This window comes from Mauremys mutica, chromosome 16, assembly GCF_020497125.1.
Source record: "Mauremys mutica isolate MM-2020 ecotype Southern chromosome 16, ASM2049712v1, whole genome shotgun sequence".
NCBI classification, from domain to species: domain Eukaryota; kingdom Metazoa; phylum Chordata; order Testudines; family Geoemydidae; genus Mauremys; species Mauremys mutica.
The window spans coordinates 7,490,346-7,506,619 of record NC_059087.1 but is presented as its reverse complement, the minus strand read 5'-3'; the positions used below and the strand labels follow the sequence as shown (position 1 = coordinate 7,506,619).

At 40.3% G+C, this 16,274-nt stretch overlaps 1 protein-coding gene and 1 long non-coding RNA gene across 4 annotated transcripts in view; one reads left to right on the top strand and one right to left on the bottom strand.

Moving 5' to 3' along the window:
* Positions 1 to 3,912: 3,912 nt before the first annotated feature.
* Positions 3,913 to 16,265, bottom strand: LOC123350881. The gene is made up of 5 exons (XR_006573873.1): positions 14,655 to 16,265; positions 6,459 to 6,584; positions 5,889 to 5,994; positions 5,001 to 5,060; positions 3,913 to 4,584 (listed from the first exon to the last, which is right to left on the bottom strand). It is a non-coding gene; the product is annotated as an uncharacterized LOC123350881 (long non-coding RNA).
* The window catches only part of RNF34 (ring finger protein 34), a 28,173-nt gene continuing 16,355 nt past the window's right edge, over positions 4,457 to 16,274 (top strand). Inside the window, exon 1 of one of the 3 annotated variants that reach the window (XM_044989724.1) lies at positions 4,457 to 4,616. In XM_044989724.1, coding sequence (XP_044845659.1) covers positions 4,614 to 4,616 — 3 coding nt within the window. In that variant the 5' untranslated portion in view covers positions 4,457 to 4,613. Of the gene's footprint in view, positions 4,617 to 13,572; positions 14,360 to 16,274 lie in introns of those variants that run through there. The other 2 variants (XM_044989725.1, XM_044989722.1) reach the window with 2 other exon arrangements.

Below are 16,274 nucleotides of genomic sequence, written 5' to 3'. Positions count from 1 at the left end.
ATACTGCAACATATACACCATACCTACTGTAATTCTGAGATGTTCAATTTTATTAACTTTTTGATTTTATGAACTCATTTAATAAAATTGGGGTTCTGTATTGAAGTTTTGCATTGTTTGGTACAACTTGAGAATTATTTTGCTTTAACCATGTTAAATATGGAACTCTGTATTTCTGAAGAAAAAAAGGTAAAATATAAACTAGGGCTGACGATTAATTGCAGTTAACTCACACAATTAACTCAAATTAACTGATTAAAAAATTAATCACACTGTTAAACAATAGAATACCAATTGAAATTTAATTAATATTTTTGGATGTTTTTCTACATTTTCAAATATATTGATTTCTATTACAACACAGAATCCAAAGTGTACAGTGCTCACTTTATCATTTTTACAGTACAAATATTTGTAATAAAAATAATATAAAAAGAAATTGTATTTTTCAGTTCACCTCATACAAGTACTGTAGTGCAATCTCAAATTGTGAAAGTATAATTTACAAATGTAGATTTTTTTTGTTACATAACTGCATTCCAAAACAAAACAATGTAAAACTTTAGAGTCTAGAAGTCCACTCAGTCCTACTTCTTGTTCAGCCAATCACTAAGACAAACAAGTTTGTTTACGTTGATAGGAGATAATGCTGCCTGCTTCTTATTTATAATGTCACCTGAAAGTGTGAACAGGTGTTTGCATGGCACTTTTGTAGCCAGCGTTGCAAGGTATTTATGTGCTAGATTTGCAAGGTATTTACGTGCTAAACATTTGTATGCCCCTTCATGCTTCAGCCACCATTCCAGAGGACATGCTTCCATGCTGAAGACACTTGTGGAAAAAACAGTGTGTTAATTAAATTTGTGACTGAACTCCTTGGGGGAGAATTGTATGTCCCCTGCTCTGTTTTACCTGCATTCTGCCATATAATTAATGTCATAGCAGTCTCAGATGATGACCCAGCACGTTTGATTTACAAACACTGTCACTGCAGAATTGACAAAATGCAAAGAAGGTACCAATGTGAGATTTCTAAAGATAGGTACAGCACTTGACACAAGGTTTAAGAATCTGAAGTGCCATCCAAAATCTGAGAGGAACGAGGTGTGGAGCTTGCTTTCAGAAGTCTTAAAAGAGCAACACTCCAATGCGGAAACTACAGAACCTGAACCGCCAATAAAGAAAATCAGCCTTCTGCTGGTGGCATCTGACTCAGATGATGAAAATGAACATGCATCGGTCCGCTCTGCTTTTGATCGTTATCAAGCAGAACTTGTCACCAGCATGGAGGCATGCCTTCTGAACACCTGTTCTCACTTTCAGGTGACATTGTAAACAAGAAGCAGGCAGCATTATCTCCTGCAAATGTAACCAAACTGAAATAGGACTGAGTGGAATTGTTTTATTTTTGAATGCATTTTTTTTTGTACGCAATTTGACATTTGTAAGTTCAACTTTCATGATAAAGAGATTGCACTGCAGTACTTATATTAGGTGAATTCAAAATATTTTTTTTTACAGTGCAAATATTTGTAATAAAAATAAATGTAAACTGAGCACTGTACACTTTGTATTATGTGTTGTAATTGAAATCAATATATCTGGAAATGTAGAAAACATCCAAAAATATTTAAATAAATGGTATTCGTCATAACAGTGCAATTAATTGCAATTAAGTTTTTTAATCTCTTGACAGCCCTAATATAAACCCCAAGAGCATTTAAAATGTTACAGTAATACTGCACTTGACCCCCCATTTGATATATATATATATATATATATATATATATATAGTACATTCTCTTTCAAATAGTTTAATAATTTCTGAATATGTCATGAATGACAACATTATTATGACATTAGGAACAGGGTGAGTAGAGTAGATCAGTGATATTGTATATGCCACTCTACACACTGTGCATACTAAATATAGAGTTTTATCCTTACTAAAGCTTAGAATACATTATACAATGGTTCACCAACAGCCAAATATTTACAGTGATTCTTCTGCTTTCTCAACAGATGGGAAGGCAGCAGTGTTATAGAATTTATGCATTACCTGCTGTCTCAGTCAGCATCGTACTAATTCTTGGAAAATTACAAACTATAACTGTACTTGTTTTGCCATTGTAGGTAACGTTAGGGAAAACAGATGATTGCTCTGATAGCTTTAAAAGCTATCATGAATAACTCAGAGTTTCCAAGGAAAATTTCATATGTGACTAAATCTGCGAAATGGATAAACAAATTGGTTATTGTTTCAAAGAGAACTAGGATTAATAACTATGCATAAACAAAGAAAGCAGTCTTTCTTGGCACTAGATGTGTATTGTCTTTGAGAGATCAGTGGAGTCTCAGTACCCAATCAATAAAGAAAATGAGAGTTAATTGAGCTGCTTGAAGAGCTTGATCTGTGTTCTGACCAGCATTTCTAAATATTCCAGACACAGACTAGAACTCCAGTCTTCAAAGGCACATAAAATGAACCGAGCCCCTCCATTGCAAGGAAATTAGTATGTTAACTAATGGTGTGATGATATATATTTATTTGGAATGCTTGCAAAGATTTCTTAAAATGTGCTAGTTACTATATGATTGTATACAGTATGTAATGTTTCCAAAGAGAAGACACTATTGGCAGATCTCATTAAAAATCTGTACTGTGCTTCATTTCTTTCAGGAATGTGTAGATTGATGAAAAGTTGTGGATTAAACATTTCAAAAGACTTAAGTAATGGGTTTATGGGCTAAATGTAATGTTCTTACTCTTAGCGCCCTCTTCCCTAGTTGTTTTACTTGTCTTGTTGCGGTGGGCTTTGGTTTTGGCCCCCCTACCTGGGGTCATGTAGTAATTTTTGTTGTCAGAATGGGGCGCAGTGCAATGAAGTTTGAGAACCCCTGCCTTAGATGAACTGATGTGGGTAAAATTCCATGTAAGAAAGTGACCGAATTTTCAGCATTAAAGAGCTGATCATCTCAACAAATCACTTAGAAATAATGTAGCAACTATAAATGGCCTTGTATCAAATAAGCAATTAGATTGGAGAAATCTGTAATCTCCTGTCTTATTTTATGTTCTCATAATAATATGACAGTGCACTTAATTTAGCAGATGTGCTAGCAGATTTGACCTATCCTTTGTGACACCTAAAATACCCTGCATGAACATTTGAAAGGATATAAAAAAGGTTTTATAGATTCTTTTATTTGTTCTGGCCATTCAGCTTTGGAAGAGCTATTGTACTTTGGGGAAAGTACTTCTCAAGTCAAAGAGGAATATGAGATTCAAGTGAGTGGCATATTTCCTTAGTGATGGTATTATATATATTTAATGTTTCTTTTTACCATGAATTCACTTAAGCACTGTTGACTGGATTCTAATCTAACACCAGTTTTACATCAGTGTAATTCTGTTGATGTAAATTGAATTACTCCTGATTTACATAATTGCAAAAGAGAGCAGAACCAGTATTTTATTTAGTCTGTCTTGTGTCCAGCAAATTGTCTCATATTTTGTATGGAGCTCAGAAATTTTACTGATGGGTGCTTATAGTGGGTCAGATTTTGGATTTACACTGGTGCAAACCAAGATAAAAGTATCTCCATTAGCTACAATGGCCTCACTTTAGATTTATGGCAGTGTAACTATGATAAGAATGTGGGCCATAAACTGAAAAATAGTTTAAAAATTGCACATGTATAAGGAAGGTGCATAAGGAAAACCGATCATAGCCTTTATTTAAAAAATACACATTAATTGCCTAAAATGCTGCAGCATTTCTAGTGTAAAATATTAAGACTCATTCTCTTCTGAACTATACTGGTTTTGGATCAGTACGTCTCCGTTAACTCCAGCTGAGTTATTCCTGATTTATATCCAGGTAAGAGGAGAATTAAACCTGTAGAGTTTTTGAGAATTACCGTAGAATACTCAAACAATTTTTTTTAAGGCAACTTAGTGTTTCATAGTTGGTCATCATTAGCAAAACTAACAAGAGTTGACTAACACTGATGAAGTTAGAGGTTTATATAAATATAATGGACAGTTGAACTGTGGATGTAAAAGCTAAAACTTTGAGAAGGTTGGTTGAAAATAAAATACATTGCCTTGGCCAGAAAGTATGGGAACAGGCAGGGGTCAGGGATTAGAGAATGGATTTAGAATGTAACTAGAAGATGGGTTGCACAAACCAAGATGGAGGAAAAAGGAGACTACATAGATCTGGTCAAAGTTTGCATAGGCTGCCAAACATTTGGATGCTTATCCAAATCAAATCTCCCAATTATATTGATGACATTTCAGCATGTTTTGCTGAGGGCTCTCAAAATTCACTGTTAGTTAAATGTAGATTTAGGGCAAATTTCCTCTTCTCCTTTCTTTCCTATATCCCATCCTTAAAAGATTTTAAATGATTGTTCTTTTTTTCCCCATGTTTACTCTTACCAGCCAGCTGGTGTCTCAGTCTGCTGAGTCAGCCCTTTCTGAAGCTGCCCCTTTCTCTCAGTGATTGTTTGGATATGCTGCTTTTGGTGGCATTGGCTCAGAAAATCAGAGAATCAATGGAACAGAGGTAGTGTCATCAACTGAAAGAAGAGAATTTTTTTGGGAAAAAATGGTAAGTTCCAAACTTCCACCCGTATATGGAGTCAGAAAATCAACTCTAATGATAAACCAGATAGGCATTAATTTCCTCTCTGTGCTCTACAAAAATCAAATAGAGGAACATTAAGTGCAATTTTGGATGAGGATTGTACTTGTAGATCTTGGCGTCCAACTGCCAGCGTTAAATATTACCAGAATCTAAAAATTTATCAAAGATGAAACTGCTAGCTTTAAATAGGAAAAAGTTATAGGATACCCTGGGAAATGCTTAAGAATTATTTATATGCTCATTAAAGGAATCACCTTTTGTTTACTAGAATAAACAGTAAGAATTTAGTCAGCTGGTATTTAATGAAGCTTTAGTTAATAAGAAATTTCTAAGGTTTCTGGTGCATACCTTAAAAGAAGTAAAAGGCAACAAAAATGTAGATCTTGCAGTCATCTTTGCCAGCATGAACTGTTAAATGAAATAAAAGGAAATACTATATTATGATTACTTGGGAGTCTTTAGGATTTATAAAGCAATCACCAAGACCCTATAAACTATCATTAATGCTAAATGGTTCTTGTTAGCCAACTATATGTCTTTCCAGATCCTCATTATTTGGTCTGTTCCACATACATCTAATAATTTTCAGAAAGATGTGCATTGTACAAGTTTAACCTTTGGACATTGAAGTAATACGAGTGTCTTTTTTTTTTTAAATCGGGTCTCTTGGAATAGGTTTTAAACCAACCTTTTCTTGTCATTTATAGATCATGGCACTTTTTTTCAAGAGTGGATGTTAACCCGTGTCCTGGCGAAATTTCAATTTCATTAATTACATTTTGCTAATAATAATAATAATAATAAATTCCTTGTTCAGTTAAATTGGATAGCACAAGAGTTTTAAGCTGGGTACTCAAAAACTGAAGCACACAAAATCATTGGCCACTTTTGAAAATTTGGTTTTTAGCCTGTGGGCCAAATGTAGTTCTGGGCTTTCATGGACTTCAGTGGAGGTGCAGCCACATCCATTTACAGTGGTGCTGAATTTCCCCTCTGGAAATGTTTTACAAATAGGAATAAATCAGGGCACAACCTTGTTCCCATTGAAATCATTGGCAAAACGTCCAGCAGCTTCACTGGGAGCAGTATTGGGCCCTTAAACCTCACAAGGAAGGTGGGAGTTTTAATTAATGTTGTAAAATGCCATATCCTTGTGTGGTATCATTATTTATTTATGATTCAAAGAAATACAGGTCTGAGCTGTTTCATATAATGTCCTTTACTTAACATACTCACATTTTCCCTCAAATCTTTAACCTTGGAAGCTGAAGAACTATCACAAAGTCTCTGTTCTTTGAAGTTGTTTCTTTTCAAGTCATCTTTGCAGGGAGTATCTTCAGTGCTGAGTGTTGGTAGAAAAAAAATGTATTTCTTGATAGTTTTCTTTCTTTCATTTGGTTTCCTATGCTTGGCATCCTAAGCACCTTAATATAATTTTTAAAGGATTTTGAATGAACAAAAATAGCAGCAGTGAGCCTCATCTTCCAGGCTAGGCAGCATGATACAGTAATCTTGTTAGCTCTTACAGTGCAGGAAAGCAGGAAATAGAAACCCTCAGCGGAAATGCTCTCTAGAGGGAGCAACTCCAATAAGAACATAAAAGTTAAAAATAAGATCTGAGTCTGAAGAGCAATTCTGCATTTGATGTACAGTTGATAAAATTAAATGGGCAAAGGGCTCTTAACTTGAATAATTATCCATTTGCTTTTCAATTTATAAAGGGGATTGATTCATGAGTTACCTTAATTAACAGTTTTAATTATTTTTTCTTCCACAAAAAGTACATCATACCAAACATGCACAGACCTTCATTTCACTATTTTGTTACCATCAGAGCTCCAAATATCAGCAAGATCTAGTCCCAGTTTTGAAGAGCTGCCTCTTAATTTTTTCAGCTATAGCATATGCCATCCTGGAACATCTGCTGAGATCCTATAATGCAAAAAAAGCATCATACAAATAATTCCTTCAAATAGACCTTGGACATCATGTAGATTTTTCAAGATTCAATGACAGGCAACCTTTCCTGAAACAGCTGTTCTGTTCTACAATGAATAACTGAGGTACTAAAGCTTGACCCATTATGCACTCTTCTGTAGTTGATCAGACTATCGTATCAAAGAGAACGCCTCTCTCGTGTTTCTTTCTCTCCCTCTAGCTGACTAAGTTATATCTAATCTGTCCATTAATGTGATATTTAGGTAGTATCTGTTACATGGCAATTGAAATCAATTTAGACCCTCAAAACTTACAGTCCTTATATATATTTGTCTCAGTGCTGGGGATGGAATATTCTCAATAAAAGGCCCTTGACTGTGGAACTAAGGTCCAGAGCCTCAAATCCTAACATCAATGGGAGTTAGATGCCTAAATAACCTTGAGGATCTGGTCCTAACTCCGTTCCTCAGTCAGATAGAGCCTAAGTTTGCTCTCTCTACTTATCTCCCCAACACCACAGAATCTGAGCACTTCACAAACATTAATGGATGTGTTGAGCAGACTTTCAGGGCAATCTGCTAGACCTATCTTCCCAAGTTTTTTTTGAGGGAGTAGGTTGAGCAGGATAAGCCTTGTCTAACTTTGGATAGACACGTTTTATAAATAAGCAAATACTTGAGCCACTGACACCACCCCCCAAACTGAAAAAGACAAAGGTTTCCTTGAAATGCTGCAGGTTCTTCCAAATTGCAGCTTCTTCTGTTTTGTACATAATTTACGGATGTAAATATTAAGGGGCAGGAAATAAAGCCAGAAATAGAATGGATGAGTAAGATGTATACAGAGGATTCAGTCATTTGCCACTTCCTCTTTTAATAGTGGAGCCATTTCAAACTTTAAATTCTCATCTTTTTTCCAGACTCCATTTCAGACACTTCAGCTTATTACAGAAACCCTGCAATGAGGTTGTGAATCTGGTCTTCATTTTCGAACGCAAATTACCTTGAGAACATAAATTACATGTTTTACTCATTTTATTTTTCTTCAGAAAAAGTGTTAAGAAGGAAATTAAGTAGGAAAGCATCTTGCCAATAATATTACACAAGTAAATAGCAGTAATTAAATGAGTGATGAAAATAGCTTAACCAAGAAGAGCTTTCAGCTACAAACAATGCTTCTGTGCCATTGGAGCCAGGAGCACCAAAATTTACTGATGCAGGAGGGTGGGTTTTTTTTACTGTTACTTATCCATTCTCCTGCAGTATTATGAATGCAACCACAATAATATTGGTCCAATGCATGAGAACTGGTCTGTTTTCATTGTCTTATCTGTATTAAAAAAACAACAACAAAAAAGCCTTCAATCAGCATAAATAGTAAAAAGTTGAATTAGCATTTTAAAATTCTTTTATTTTTAATAATTTAAGATGATTTTAGGAACAGGGGTGACTTTTTAAAACAGTGGATGAATTTTATGTCCAAGGTGATTGGCTTCACCTTCTAGGCTCCACATAATTTTGTCTCCTTTGCTGCTTTACTCTCACTTCCTTCCTACTGTTCTTCTTGCTTTCTGTACTTCTCCCAGTACTCTCTCCTTCTCCTACTTTTTCATGCTTTCCCACCTTTCTCCCTTGGGCTTTCCTATACACAAAAAAAATGTACTTTTTTACAGTCCTACTAGTGTAGGTGCAGTTATTTTGATAAAGGCTGTAAGAGTAATAATCTATACCTATATAAACAACCTTTATAGTGATAAAACTGCGTCCATGCTAGGGGTTGTACCAATTTAACTATTTTAGTAAAAAAGATCACACCCCTAACCAAAATAGTTAAATTGGTACAGAAGCTGGGTGTAGATTGGCCCTAGGCCACATCTACACTATAGCGCACAGCTATGATGCTGCAACTGTGCCGCTGTAGCACCAAAGTATAGACTAGAGGCGGGCAAACTTTTTGGCCTGAGGGCCACATCGGATTTCCAAAATTGTATGGAGGGCCGGTTAGGGGAGGCTGTCTCCCCCCCCAGAGAGCCAGGTGTGGCCCCGTCCTCACCTCCTATCCAATCTCCCTGCTTCTTGTCCCCTGATGGCTCCCCGGGACTCCTGCCCCATTCACCACCCCCTGCTCCCTGTCCCCTGACCACTCCTGGACCCCCCACCCCTGACTGCCCCCTGCTACCCCATCTAACCCCCTCTCTCATTCCTGACTGCCCCCCCGGGACCCCTGCCCCATCCAACCCCCCCTGTTCCCCGCCCTCTGACTGCTGGACCCCCTATCCACACCTGCACTCCCTGACCACTCCCCCGAACTCCCCTGCCCTCCCCCCTGCTCCCTTACCGCGCAGCACAGAACACTGGTGGCTGGCGGCATTACAGCCATGCCACCCAGAGAACTGGGTCAGGCTGCGGCTCTACAACTGTGCTGCCCAGCCGCTCAGAGCGTTGCGCCAGGGGTGCAGCGTGCTGAGGCTGTGGAGGTGGGGGGACAACAGGGGCGGGGCCAGTGCCTAGCCTCCCGGGCCAGGAGCTCGGGCTGAGCAGGAGGGTCCTGTGGGCTGGATGTGGCCCACAGGCCATAGTTTGCCCACCTCTGGTGTAGATGCTTCCTAAATTGACGGAAAGGGTTTTTCCATTGATGTAGTTAATCTAACTCACCAAGAGGTGGTAAAATTCTTCTGTTGACCTACCTGTGCTACACCAGCAGCTAGGTTGACTTAACTGTGGTGCTCAGGCTATGAAATTTTTCAGAGCTCTGAGCAATGTAGCTAGGATGTTGTAATTTTTAAGTGTAGCCCAGGCCTTACTAGTTTAGAGAAGGCCTTAATGAGCATTAAGAGAGGACTTTTCAATTGTGTTAAACCAACTCAACTGAGATTACACAATTAAAAAACACACCCATTAAGACTGAGCCAGAGAGGTTAAGTAACTTGCTCAAGGTCACAAAGCAAGCACATGTCATAGTTGGCATTTCAATTCAGGAATTCTGACTCCTAATCCAATGCTTAATTCACTGGATTATGTATCAGTGATTTAAAAACCTGCTCAAAAGGGTAATTTAAGAATACCTGGTTTGTAGCATAAAATTCTGAACACCAAGGGTATGTCTACACTGCAGTATAAGCCCAGGGTTTGAACTCAGGCTCAAGCCTTCCATCTTCACATAAATTATGCTAACTGAGGGCTCGGACCCAGGGTCTCAAGGTCTCATGAAGGTGGAGGGTCCAAACCTGAGTCAAGCCAGGACCCAAGGTTCAAGCCCTATTGCTTTGCAGTGTAGATGCAGCCCCACCAAAAGGATTCCACAGACTGACTTTCTTTGTCCTCTGGACAGTCAAGTTTGGTGGACAGTCAAGTGTTCCCACACTGCACCAGGAACAAAGGGTTAGAACAGCCAGATTTTGGGAGTGGTCTGGGATATGGATGGTTGCACATGGGCCTGCATAATGCAGGAGCCCCGGAGTTCAACAATTCCTAACCTGGGGTTATAAATGAGCGTAGATGCTCACGCCCTCGGTTAACAAACCCAGGGTCTGGTAACTCAAGTTCTACTAACCCTGGGTTTACCTTGCAGTGTAAACATATCCCAAGAGCCAGGTCTTGTGCATAGGAAGTAGTATATGAACTGCAATTCCCAGCTAAAGACCCACAAGAATTTCCATTGAAGGTTCAAGTATCAGAGGGGTAGCTGTGTTAGTCTGTAACCACAAAAACAACCAGGAGTCCGGTGGCACCTTAAAGACTGACAGATTTATTTAGGCATAAACTTTCATAGGTAAAAACCCCACTTCTTCAGATGCGCCATTCAAGGTTCAGTAAATTTGCAGAAGGAAACCAAAAATTAGGTGATTCCCATCAGTAATCTGTTCTTGGGATTGCTGTCTGGAATTGTGCAAAACCTCTGAGGATTAAGAGGTTGTCACACGTCATTGTTACTTTCTGTATCCTGGCAGAGGTAAATAAAACATTTAAATCTTTTAATGCCACTTTGGCAAAGCCAGAGGCCCAGTGAGGGCAAGTCTCTTATTAATAGAACCTTGGCATACATCACTTTTCAACAGTATAATGGCTCCCAGGTGGAGCTCAAGTCTCCTGCATAAAAATAATCTATACAAATGCAATTTAGGTATTTTACTACAAGAGAAGTAATACCAAATGATGTATTACAATTCTAATCTGTTAATCAAAATCACTTCACATTAGGGTTAGAATGGCAATTAAATAGTTAAATGCATCTAACAAAGTGGGTGTTCACCCATGAAAGCTTATGCTCCAATACTTCTGTTAGTCTATAAGGTGCCACAGGACTCTTTGTCGCCAATTAAATAGTTGTCACCATGGCCTTGAGTTTTCTGAGTCACTTTAGGCTCAAATACACAACACTCAACATTTGGAGATTTTTGTATTAAGTCCACATCTAAAGCTCCATTGCTAAGGGCAGAATTCCAGGAGCTCTGGCTTTTGCTAGTAAGAATCTATGGGTCAGATTCTGATCTCAGTTAGGCCAGTGTAAATCAAGAGTAGTTCCCATTACTTCAGTGGTGTAACTGAGATCAGAATTAGGTTAAACAGTATTATGCTAAAATGCTGATTAATTTGAAATATTGATGAATAACCTCATCTTTTCAGGATCAGTTTTCTCCGATTATATTTTGCCTGAATTTGGTGGAAGGAAAGGCTTTAAAAAAAAATTGAAGTGACACCAATATTAATTAAAATGGGCTTAAGCAATTTCTTAAGTTAGAAGGTGATTGTTAGTTGTCAGATGGAAAAATGGGAGAAAAGACTACTGGGTTTTAATCCTGGCTCTGTCACTGGCTTGCTACTTAGCTGTAGGTGGGTCAGTTAATTTCTCTGCCTCGGTTTACTCACTGAAATACTATATACACCTAGCTCCCAGGGCTAAAGTACATAAGCATTGGATGTGTCCCAGATAAGTGTCCTATACTGAAAAGTAATTTTTCACACCACATCCATTTACTGTCCATGTTGATTTGGTCTGTGTCTGTAGAGATGGGAAAAACTTTTTAATAGGCTTTTAAAATGTTAACAATTAAAAGGTATTCCAAAACCATTGAACAAGGGGCTCCTAATTCCTCTCTCTTGGGCATGGACTGCGTTTTTCAGGGAACAGTTACTACTCTTCTACTACTATTCCTGCACCATAGATCTTCAAGGATTAGTCCTATTGTGCACTTCTCAAAAGTAGTCATGGTTAGTAAAGTAAAAGTCACTACTAGGAACATTCAATTAGAGTTCTTTATTTTTTTACAGACACTATCACTGATCTCTGAAGCTGCTGACCTCACAGCCTCTTTGCTCACTCTGATGCTATAACCTTCTGTTTGCAGTGACCCTATGGTTCCTGGAGCAGTGCAGATTAAACAGATAACATGAATAACTGGAGTCAAAAAGAGTTTCAAATAACCTTTCAGACAGGCAGATGGGGAGAGGACAGCAGAGAGTAAAAAAATGAATTCACAGCAAAAGCAAACAGTCACACCTGGCAAGAATTCAGCACACCAGCAGAATAAATTAAACATCTCAGAATAAAGGGAATATGGAAAAGCACCATCAAACAGCAATGCACATGCCATTATTTGTTCCTGCATTATACCCGTTAGGCTTTTTAAATAAAATTCTGCTTTTGGAGTGTGTTAACCAGCTGTGCAAGATATTTACAGCAAAATTTGACATTATGCAAAACTTGATTGTTTTTTATTTACATCATATAAAAAGCCCTGGGTATGTTCATTGAAAGCTTGCTGAGGAGCATGAATCTTTCCAGTGAGCCTGGGCCCAGTTTGGAGTGAAAATGTTGATCGGTTTCTGGGTTTGCATCAATATCATTTGAGACCTGTCATCTTGATGCCAAAGCAGGTGAAACTGTAATTCTGATGTGAGTTTCACATTGAAATTTTGGGCTAATTCTTGAGTGAGATCTGAATGTTCAATGTCCAGTCTGCTCTGTACAAACATTAAAGATCCCATAACACTTTGTAGCAGAGTAGGGGTTTGCCTGGGTGTTCTTGGCCAAAATTTCACTTCTTGGTTATCCTTTTATGGCAGGAATTTCCTTCCTTACCTTGTGTGCCATGCTCTCCTTTAAAACACTCACTTTTTGGTTCAGGGCAAAATTCCCCTTAAAAACTGAAAGATTGGGCTCCACGTGTCCAGATTCAACAGATTTTATATATTCAAAGCACAAGGTAGGAAAGATTATTTAGCAGTAGGAATCTAGGAGTTAGTTGAAACTGGATGCCAAATAGTAAACCTTCTTTTCTGCTACTTAAAGATTATGACCAGAGAGCTTGGTGGAACAGTGAATGCCTTGCCTTTTGCCCTTAGGAGTTTGTTTCTAATTCTGTTTTAGTAATAAAACTACTGAGACAAAGTTTCTCCTCTACCTTGGTGGGTCCTGGACTTATTGGCAGATTTGCTCACCCAGTGATCTTCCCCTCTGGTGGAACCCACTGTCTGGATCAACTCCTCCTGTGTCTGATCAGGAGTTGGGAGGTTTGGGGGGAACCTGGGCCCGCCCTCTACTCCAGGTTCCAGCCCAGGGCCCTGTGGATTGCAGCTGTCTATAGTGCCTCCTGTAACAGCTGCATGACAGGTACAACTCCCTGGGCTACTTTCCCATGGCCTCCTCCAAACACCTTCTTCATCCTCACCACAGGACCTTCCTCCTGGTGTCTAATAATGCTTGTACTCCTTAGTCCTCCAGCAGCAACCCACCCTCTCAACTCCTTGCACCTCTTACTCCCACACCACAAACTCATGTGAGCTCCTTTTTAAACCCAGGTGCCTTGATTAGCCTGCCTTGATAGGCTGCAGGTGATCTAATCAGCCTGTCTGCCTTAACTGGTTCTAGCAGGTTCCTGATTACTCTAGTGCTGCCCCTGCTCTGGTCACTCAGGGAACAGAAAACTGCTCATCCAGTGACCAGTATATTTGCCCTCTACCAGACTCCTGGACCCCACTGGTCTGGGTCTGTCACATAACCGTAACATTATCTCTGGACTAGAACTGTTAGTGAGTGGTGGTTGTAAATCAGAACTGATGTGCTTGTCATAGCCATGTGGGGAAATTCTGATAGGCCTTGCCTGCACTCTGCCTTCAGGATAGGACATACAGCCTCATTGTCTCTCAGATGAGCCTCTGAGCCATCACACCATGAGTTCTGCCCAGCAAGTCCAAATGAGATAGACTTCTGGTCAGATTTGTATACTCTTCAGGGACTCAAGCACCTCAGCAAGTATATGCAGTGACACCCAGCAACCTTTTCAAAACATAAGTAGATTAGTCAACTGGAACACAGCATCCCGGGTCCTTACGTTAGCATACAGAATAAAGGTTACAACATAGGCCATTCAGCCAAGCCAGTGCCATCAGCCAGCCAAGCTGCTATGAACTCCATTTCAGGCTCTGTCTCCTGTGTCAGTTCAAGGTGAACCACTCTGAGTTCACATACCGCCTGCTGGAAATTCCAGCTGTTAAGTGTTGATTGTTCAGTCCTTGGGACTTCCACTGTTTCCTGTTCTGCCCCAAGAGCACACACAACCCTTTTTGCCCCTATTAAGTAGCCATACCAAGCACAGTAACAAGGAATGTGTAGGATTCATAAACATATTAAAAAAATCCCACTTCAGCATAGGGGGCATCTTAATTCTCCAGAAGATTATAAATGTTCTTCCTTAGATGATGCATTGCTGCTGATGTACTTTCACTTTCTCTTTGTGACAGGTGAGACCTATGAGCTTGTCTGAACAGGTAATATCCTACCATTCTTTCATCAATATCCTTTTGTGGAAGCATTCTTTACTTACCAAAATGTGTTTAAACTCTAGATTGTTTGTACTATGAAAATTTAAATAACTAGGGATTCTTGATTACATCCCAGTTGGCTTCAGAGAGCTGTTTGCATCCCTGCATTTATGAAAGAGAATTTGAATACATGCCTTTTATTAACTGTTTTTCTTATGGCCCTCTATTCCATTTACATTAACTCAAGATGAAAAAGTCACACTTTGTTACAGCATAGCTAGGATACTGAGGATGGTTTTACCTGTCCTGCTTTTACTAACTCCAGATGTTGATATTATTTTTTCACTTTCCTGGGTTTTTTTTACTCTCTCTTTAATCACTTTGCATTTTGCTGCATACCTGTTCCAAAACAAAAAACAGTTGATTATGTCTCAACAAAGCCAAAAACTCAGAGAACACTATTATTTTATGCATTCGCTGCAAATAAAACAATGTTCTAGTGGAGAATTTGTTGTTCAAAGGTCAGAAGAATAAATTATAGTTGCACAGCAATTATACTCTGTCCCCTTCAATTTATGTAATATTCTGTATTTCTGTATCAGCTATTAACTTTATGCTTTACAGTATATGTGCATTTGCTGTGAAAACATTTGTTGTGGATTTCCAGATTTCTGAGCATATTAATTCTTAATCAATATGTTCCATTAACATGGGATGACAGGGTTGTATAGAATTTTCCTTGCTTTCGTAGAGTCAAGCTTGGGTGTAAAGGGGCACCTTAGAAATACTATAGGTAGATAGATGAAAGGCAGATTAGGTCAAGATGGAGCATGATATGCTGTGATCCATTGCCTCTATAGGTCATTTGTTAAAAGTAGTGCATGGCATGTTGTGATCTCCTGTTTTCATGGAGGTTGTTCTAATCAGGATGGAGCAGGGATATCACTTCTCTGGAGGCTGCTCACAGACTTATAACTCTCTCTAGTTTATCCTGGGGGAAAAAATATTGTATGGCAGGATTAGAAATGGGCCAGGTTGGTCCATGTCCATTATACAGATGAGAACAGGCATAATATTAAAGATATTGGGATCAAGAGGAGGTTGATAAAGGTCCATTGCAGAGATGGAGCCAGGCTTGACATCTGGGGCACCTGGAGCAGGGATAAGGTTGGTTCTGGTCCATTACTGAGATCGGGCCAGACATGACGTCTGGGGCACTGGAAGTGGGTGAAGTTGGTTCTGCTGTTACAGAGACGGGCCCACACGGGGTGCCCGGGCGTGGGAAGTCGGTTCCGCTCAGTTACAGAGATGGGCCCACACAGGGGGCCTGGGGTGGTGGCAGGTCTGTTTCAGTCCGTTATGGAGACGGGCCCACGGGGGGTTCCCGGGGCATTAGGGGGTCGGTTCCAGGCTGGTGCAGAGGCGAATGGCCCCATGCGGGGTGACCGGGGTGCTGGGAGGTTGGTTCCGGTTCAGTCCAGAGACGGGCCCACGTGGGGTGTCCGGGGCGGGGGCAGATCGGGTCCGGTCCGGTCCGGTCCAGAGACGGGCCCTGGTGCGGTGTCCCGGGCGGGTCCGGTCCGGTCCAGAGACGGGCCCTGGTGCGGTGTCCCGGGCGGTTCGGGTCCGGTCCGGTCCAGAGACGGGCCCTGGTGCGGTGTCCCGGGCGGTTCGGGTCCGGTCCGGTCCAGAGACGGGCCCTGGTGCGGTGTCCCGGGCGGTTCGGGTCCGGTCCGGTCCAGAGACGGGCCCTGGTGCGGTGTCCCGGGCGGTTCGGGTCCGGTCCGGTCCAGAGACGGGCCCTGGTGCGGTGTCCCGGGCGGTTCCGGTCCGGTCCGGTCCGGTCCAGAGACGATCGCCCCCACTCACGCAGGTGCAGCGCCGTTGCACTGTCCCGTCAGGCGCTGCAGTCATGGGGGTG